Source organism: Etheostoma cragini, chromosome 16 (assembly GCF_013103735.1).
Source record: "Etheostoma cragini isolate CJK2018 chromosome 16, CSU_Ecrag_1.0, whole genome shotgun sequence".
Classification (NCBI taxonomy): domain Eukaryota; kingdom Metazoa; phylum Chordata; class Actinopteri; order Perciformes; family Percidae; genus Etheostoma; species Etheostoma cragini.
In genome coordinates this window covers 21,893,767-21,901,652 of record NC_048422.1, presented here as the reverse complement: position 1 = coordinate 21,901,652, position 7,886 = coordinate 21,893,767, and the positions used below count along the sequence as shown (strand labels likewise).

Sequence of the window (7,886 nt, the reverse complement as noted above, 5' to 3'; positions counted from 1 at the left end):
TCCAAATGAGTTGCTACAAAACTAATTATGACTATCAGCTCCCTGCAACTCTCTCTGGATTTCTCAGTATGACTATGTCAGAAGATTGTGTCGTCCGGCGACTTTCCCGCACAGAAGCTCGAGTCCACATAACGTATCATAAGGACGCGCCAACAGTTTTGTTGTCTTACTTAGAATTCCTAATGGAGGCGACAGAAACTACACACTATGGCTTTAAAATCAGTAACTGTTAGTAATGTTAGTTGTTTTCTTTTTTGTACATAAAAACTGATGATTAATATTGTACCGGGCTACGTCAGGTTTTTTTTGGTAATAAAACAAAATCATGACATCTCTTTTTGAAAGGTACACCATGATCCAGATGGCATAATATAAATACTAAAAGTACTCAGCTTTTGAGTTAGAAGATCATAATAGAAAAAACAACAAATAGCGGTATTGTGAAGATTTTTAACTACATTTAACAGGAGTTCTGTGCATCACTGAAGGGACCCAAACACACTGATCACAGCTGAGGACAAGGGGTCCCAAGCTGAGATTGTTTTGTTTAAAGCAATAGCGAAAACGGTAGGGAACCACCAGCCTAGACTGTTGTCATCATTTAACAATGTAAACAAAGATGTCCAAGGTTTTATAATGCATCCATGGAGAAATCTGTTCTCACGAACGCTACGGTTGCAAATTAAATATTCACTCAAAGAGAAGACTGCATTCAAGTCAATGCTTGACTTTCCAGAGGCGTGCGTGAAGCGGCGCTCCACTCGGCTAAAGATAGGCGAGGCGAGGGCCATCTGGACAGCAAGTCAAAACACCCCTCACCAAGTATCGAATACGCGCCTGCACAACTCTACAACACCGCGGACAACGTGACATTCATCTTGGAGGTGGAAAAAATAATACATCACAGATCTTTTTTTATCAGGAGAACGCCGGAAAAAAGAGAAGACATGGAGTTTAATTACAGGAGTCCTTGGAGTGGAAGGTAGATACTAGTTTAATAAACACGTATTTGTTCTGTAAAGTACTTGTAAAGACAGACAATAAAACCTGGGTGTTGGGACGCAAGAAGGCCCGATTCTGAGATGCTCCCGGTGTGGTTTGGCGCATGACGGAGGGCGAAGAAAAAAAGAACACAGCCGGAACGCAGCAGAGACACGCCCAGGAAAAAATGCCTGTAAGAGAGAGGAACTGATATCGTACCTGTCAGATAACAGCATGCTGTGTAAGACATTGGAGTCATGGGCCACCTTCCTGTAGGCCACCACGGTCTTGGTCAGAACGCTGTACACATACAGACCGCTGCCCACAGCTGCGAGGATGAGCTACAAAGCACACACAAAATAAAGTTACGGATTACGATAAAAAAACAACAGACCAACTATTTTACATGATACCCAATAGGTGCATCCACTCATGCCGTCTTCCTCACCGTTCCATTGGTGGTCAGATGCTGAATTGACATCTCACTGGGTTTGGGCGCAGACAAGCGTATTTCAGCCTGGGTGCAAGCTTGTGACTCCTCCCATAGGATGTGCTCATAGGCCAGGATGTTCCAATCAATCGCATCCCATAAGATCAACTCGCCCGCATGGGAACCGCTGGCAAAGAGTCCGTCTGAGGAAGACACAGAGCTAAAGTCATATGATCCAATGCAATTTCTCATTATCTCATTGGTGGCCTAAAGATTAGAGATGCAAGCTTGTGACGGGAGGCCGTTGAAATCCCCAGACCGACAGGTTAAATCTGGGTGGGAAAATTCAGGTATGAATGTGGAACTGTGTGAATGAGATCAGGGCGTTCCTGCCAAAAAGAGACCGCCTCTCAATGAACCTACTCTTAATAAATAATGGTTAAATAAATAAACAAACAATAGCTCTTTTTTTCAACAATAAGTCAGAGTTTCCTGACAGACTGACCACTGACGTTGATGAGAGCTCGAATCCTGTCCTGGTGGTCGGACAGAGAGCGGATCTCAGCCACTGACAGGGAGGAATCAGTGGAGTATGTCAGCCTATAAATCACTGCAAAGAAGAAAATATAAGGGTCAACATTCTTTAAACCCATTTAGTTTGAATCTATTTGCACGTAATGAACATTCTTTTCATCAAAACCCCTCTCATACCAATTTCTTTATCCATAGCAGCTGCTATGCAGTTTTTGGGCAGCTCTATCAGAGCAGTTATTCCTGCAAAATTCCACAACACAATGACAACATTAATCAGTTTGTGTGCAAAACGCAATGTCAGGTGTGAGCATAGTCAGTGCAATCCACATGCATAAACATGAGAGGTTTATTGTGAAAGAGTTATTTTTTTTTCTTCCTCCTGACCCGTGTCGCTGTGGTTCTGTCTGTGACACTGCAGCTGAAAGTCTTTGTTCCACACACACAGTTCTTCCCCGCCGGAGACCCAAACACACAGCCGCTCCAGCACCAGCAAACACTGCGGGAGAAACAAAGACGTATAAGATACACGTGCTGTGTAATCACTCGCATGCACGCACGTCTATAAAATGCCAATCACAACTTTGCAGATACCAAAGTGGCAGCTTCAGATGTCTTGTTTCATCTGATCAAAAGCCCAAAATCTAAAAAGGTATTCAGTTCCTATTATATATGACCAAGAGAAGCAGTAACTCGTGACATTTGAAAAGCTATAACCTGCAAATGTGTAGTATTTTTTACTGCTTTTGCCTAAAAAAAGACCGGAAACGTTTTAATTGATCGTGATAACAGTTGTTGATTATTTTTGCGATGATTTTCATGTGTTACCTCATGCTGCTGTAGCTTTTCTGTCAATCTGACAACATTCAATTTAGACTTGTGTTTTGCTGGAAGCCTTATGGAAATGTTATTAGATCTGACCTAGCAACATTGGCATTGTGACTTTGACGTGAAAGGGACTTATTCAGACATTGAACCCACATGCAAATTAGCATAACATTTATGCAACAAGGTTAATGTCCATTAGGGGCTTATTAATTACCTTTACAGGAGACTGAAGATCTGAAATGGTCTGAACCCGGTTGCCTGTATCAGGGTCCCACAGCTGACAAATCAGTTTAAGGAAATCCAGTTTGAATTACAAACACAACAATAACATAGGAATGATTTTATTGCGTGTTTGCATGTAGTATAGATGAGGATACACTGAGACTTCGGTCTGAGGAGGCTGTGATGAGCGAGGTGTGCGATGTGAGTCCATTATTACAGGTGAAGGTGGTTATGGCTGTTATTTGCTGGGAATGGCCCCTCAGCTCCTGCAGCCTCTCCCCGGTCTAACAGTCAGAAGGAAAGAAGACAATTAGCGCCACCGTGTTGTGTGCAATTTCACAATACACTGAAATAATCAACTTGCAGCATATTACCTCAACATTCCACACTAAAACAAGGCCATCATCACCTGCTGACGCACATCTGAAAAACATAGGTGAAAAGGTATGAGTTGTTTTTTGCAAGAAGACTCAAAAATACTTCAATGCACTTGGCAGACCTCATCTTAGACGCAGTCAGACACACCAAGTTAATCTCTATCTGTGGGAGGAATCATTTCCTGTAGGTCCATCACCACCCAAGAAATCTAAAAAAAAAGAAAAGAAACATCTGTTCGGGCGCTTTCCACCTTCACTTGCCTTCTGACCCTGAACCTTCCACACTCCCTGTTCCCAAAATCAACAGACAGGATGACCGGATAAAAAAAGAGAGATAAAGTGAGAAGAGAGGAACTGTCAAGGATATCTTTTCAGACTTCAAAAGCAATCTGGAGAGAATTTTCTGGCCTTTGCCCCTGACTGTGGTCCTGTGTGCAGAGAGGACGAGACCCAGAGGAGGGGGTTATTACTGGAGGAGACCAGGCGTGAAGCACACACGCGCACATACACACACGCGCACATACACAAACACACACACACACACACACACACACACACACTCTTCTGTTATAAATCCCAATCTGAACACTTATGCAGACCCAACCTACCATGCCAAAGCAAAGAGCAGGTGCAAAACCTGTGTGTGTGTGTGTGTGTGTGTGTGTGTGTGTGTGTGTGTGTGTGTGTGTGTGTGTGTGTGTGTGTGTGTGGACAGCATTAAGGGCTTTGGTTGTACTGTACTGTGTACACACACAATCACATGGTGGTGATGATTGGGCTCTTGTCATGCTCTGTAAGTTTTCTGTAGGTGAGGATCTACTGTCAATCACACAGGGATAGAGGCCAGCCAAGGGTAGAGAGGAGAAAGGTTAGAAAGAGAAAGACAAAAAGGAGGGGGGAGGGGGGGTGGAGGCTGTGGTCTGCTTACCTGAAGTCATCAATCTGCACCAGAAATCGAACAATGTCAAAGTGTCCTTTCAGCACCTGCAGCTCAGTGAACCAGTTTTTGGGCTGTTCCTCTCCGATGCACAGCACAGAGCTTTTCTGCAGACATAAGAGGGAAAGTAGTGAGACAAACAGGCTGAGGTGCAGCGGTAGACAGTGGACTCTGGCTGAAAGAGTGCAGAGCAGGGATAGATAGTGGTGGAAAGTACATTTGCTCAAGTATTATACTTACTAAAGTCCTAAGGGATTTGTAGTTTAATTATTTCCATTCCCGGCTACTTTATACTTCTGCTCCACTACATGTCAGTGGGGATGAGTGTGTGTTTTACTGCACAGCACTTATATGACAGCTGTGATTACTTTTCAGATTAACATTTACCTTTCCACAATATGATACACTTGTTTTATTCGGTGCATTGTTAAAGATGAAAGCTGTGGTACCCAGCCTCTCAACTCCTTAGGGTATTTTATTTTCAACGCCCAAAGAGGTCAAATTATCTATTATACAACAAAGAAACAAGGATTCTGCTAAATAAATAGTGCTGTGCGTAGCAACACTTTGTTTTTTATTCTTTCCAACTGAAGTAATAATCTCATGACTCCTCAGATTTATATTGTGACCTTTTAAAAGGTTGAGTTCGACTGGACTAAACAACCGTAAAGTGCAAAAGAACACAATAGTTTGCTTACACACAAGAACAAAATCCATAAATAAAAGTAATAACAGGAAAGAATCAGAAACTATTAGGACATCCTGATTTAAATGTAAGGAACATTTTTTTCCAAGGTGAGTTCTTGATAACATCTACATGTAAGTACGAGAACTTTTTCATCCACCAGCAAAATGGCTAGTGAATGTTCAAATGTAACCAGCCACTCAATAGCAAAGTGAAGCCACTAGCGGCCACACACATTTCTATCATCATTTGGCTGGCGGGTGGTGCTAATTTTGAACCGAGTACATATATTGTTTTTTTTTGTGAAAAGGAAGATGGAGATGGTCAACTTGTCTGGTATTAAAAGAACTAATTAGAGAATTAAATTAAAAAATGTTGCTGAAAGTGATGGGAGAGAGAAATATATTTATGTTTAAACATTCACATCTGATAAAAATCGATACGATAAACATTGTCCTCTGACCAGGAGGCCAGAGGCCTCTTTAGAATTTGACCAAATTTGAAAACAGCGATGGACGAAGTATTCAGAGATCTCACTTAGGGCTGAATTTAAGATTATTATACTGTTTTTTTTAATCAGATAAATGCTGGAATAACGTTGCATACTTTATCACTCGTGATATAATGCTGGAAATTCATATCCATGTTCCTCGCATAAAGATAAAAATCAAAAGAACTTTATTTTTTCTGTGAGGGAACTTTATTGATAAATTGTAGTTTTGATGGTTATCATTTTATAATGTTCCATGACATGTTTTATCTTTTAGACAGAAAATATTTAGTTCAACTTTTAATATATATATATATATATATATATATATATATATATATATATATATATATATATATATATATATATATATATATATATATATATATATATATATACATATACACATACATACATGCAAATCATATCCGGCAGAAAAATCGATTTTTGTGTCCTTAAATCCGTAAACCCTAACCTCACACACTCTGTTACAAGTAAAAGTCCTGCTTTTTCAAACCTTACTTCAGTAAAAGACACAAGTATTATCAGCAAAGTGTATTCTAAGTGTTAAAAGAAATGACAACTATGCAACAATGTAAGCAGTATTTTAATTTTGTAGCCGGATGCAGTAGAGCTAATTTAATTTTTTGTTTTAATGTTAAACAATATCGCATATTTCATTATACTCTCTAGTATAGGTTTTTAAAATCTGCAAATTAACTGCACCTGTCTTGTTTCCCCCGAATGCGGTTAAGCTGAATCATGAAGTAACATAAAATGTAAAATACTCAAGTAAAGCAGCGTTACAAGTACCTCAAGTATAAGTACATGCGTAAATATACTTAGTTACTTTCCACCAATGGTCGACAGTCTTGCAAAGAGATGTATTTGCCCAAATAATATTACATAGATAGAATATGGATATACCATGGAATAATATAGAGGTTATCAAAAAGACAAGCTCATTACCAGCTAACGTTAGCCTTAAATATTAGCTTTACTGAGGTAACGTTAGCTTCCGTTACATCTTACCTCCGCTGAACCCTGAGCTTCTCGACCACCAAGAATCCACCGAAGCATCGTGTTTTATCGGTTAACGTCAGCTGAAGGAAACCCAAAGAAGAAGCCAGCGTGCATATTTATCTGAATATGAGCCAAAACAAATCTGGAAATGTAGCTAACTGAAAGCACAGCAAACAAGCTAACGTTACATTTTCTCACCACTCATTCGCGTAAACAGAGAAAGCTGAGACGCTTCCGCTTGACCAGTTATTGTCCTTTTTTATCGCACTTTGGAGAGGACTTAGAGATGTAACACCGCTTTTTGTGTTGACCCGATAATTTCACCAAAATCTAACGTTAATACAGTAAAGTAAGCTAGCTGCATGTTATTTCTGTCACGACAACAACAAACCATTCATGTGACTCAAACTACGGAAGCTTTGAGTTGGTTGGACAAAATTCATTCAGCACAAAAAATACTGGGGAGTGACTACAACAGCTGAAGTATAAACAAAAAAACAATGATAAGTCACTGGTTTAACAGCTGCTGTAATCTTATTTTAAAGGTGTTCCTGTGTAGTTTCATAAAGTTCAACTGCATTTACATGTGTTGTGTTTTATTATTTTTTATCATTAAGTTTTCTCTCCACACATATATAAAAACAGGGACTCAGTTTTTAATATTATATTGTTTTTCCACAAAAGTAAGTAAAATCACCTCCTCTAAAAGTATTGAAAATACATCTAGCCTATTGCTTTACCATCATTGAAAAATATATATATACATGTAGGCTATATGTAAACAGTGTTGCCAGTTTTGACAAAAACCCTACAAGTTTTCCCAGGAACACCTTTGGTCTTCTGCTTTATCAGTATAATTAAGCAAAACCAAAATTATAATAAGGATTTATTTAAGTTATATTAAAAGTTAAACATTTTGTTTGACCAGACGTATGCGTAAGCTTTGGGAAAAATAACAAATAAACAACCTGACAAATTGAAAATTTGGTTTCAGTGATTAGGTTGTTGGTCATTGTGTAGCAAACTAAACCTATAAACTCAGTTCCTTGTCGATCTCAATCATAATACTAAGATGAGAGAACAAGCAAATGTATTTAACCTGAAGTCTGGGGGAACACCCATGGGCCTATTGGTACAAAAAGTATCTCACAATATTTTTAAAACACCCAAATATCTAATATCTGTCTAGATGCACTGAAGGTTTCAGGTATACACATCACATGTGTGTGAGTTGCATAATAATTGGACCACAATTGTTGGATGCACACAGATTTAAAGTAAGCGCAAAAAAAGTATTCTAGTGTCAAACTCTGCACACACACCATTCTGCATGGTGAAACTCAAACATCCAACAAACAAGAGTAAAACATAGTGAGTGTCAT

The 7,886-nt window shown here is 39.2% G+C and overlaps 1 protein-coding gene across 1 annotated transcript in view; it reads right to left on the bottom strand.

The window, feature by feature from the left end:
- wdr41 (WD repeat domain 41) overlaps positions 1-6,930 on the bottom strand; it is an 8,962-nt gene extending 2,032 nt beyond the window's left edge. Inside the window, exons 1-12 of the mRNA XM_034897001.1 lie at positions 6,703-6,930; positions 6,514-6,584; positions 4,298-4,413; positions 3,367-3,415; positions 3,148-3,276; positions 2,985-3,047; positions 2,330-2,441; positions 2,123-2,185; positions 1,917-2,021; positions 1,430-1,614; positions 1,201-1,322; positions 33-42 (exon numbers count right to left, since the gene is read on the bottom strand). Coding sequence (XP_034752892.1) covers positions 33-42; positions 1,201-1,322; positions 1,430-1,614; positions 1,917-2,021; positions 2,123-2,185; positions 2,330-2,441; positions 2,985-3,047; positions 3,148-3,276; positions 3,367-3,415; positions 4,298-4,413; positions 6,514-6,561 — 1,002 coding nt within the window. The 5' untranslated portion in view covers positions 6,562-6,584; positions 6,703-6,930. The remainder of the gene's footprint in view (positions 1-32; positions 43-1,200; positions 1,323-1,429; positions 1,615-1,916; positions 2,022-2,122; positions 2,186-2,329; positions 2,442-2,984; positions 3,048-3,147; positions 3,277-3,366; positions 3,416-4,297; positions 4,414-6,513; positions 6,585-6,702) is intronic.
- Between the last annotated feature and the right edge of the window lie 956 nt (positions 6,931-7,886).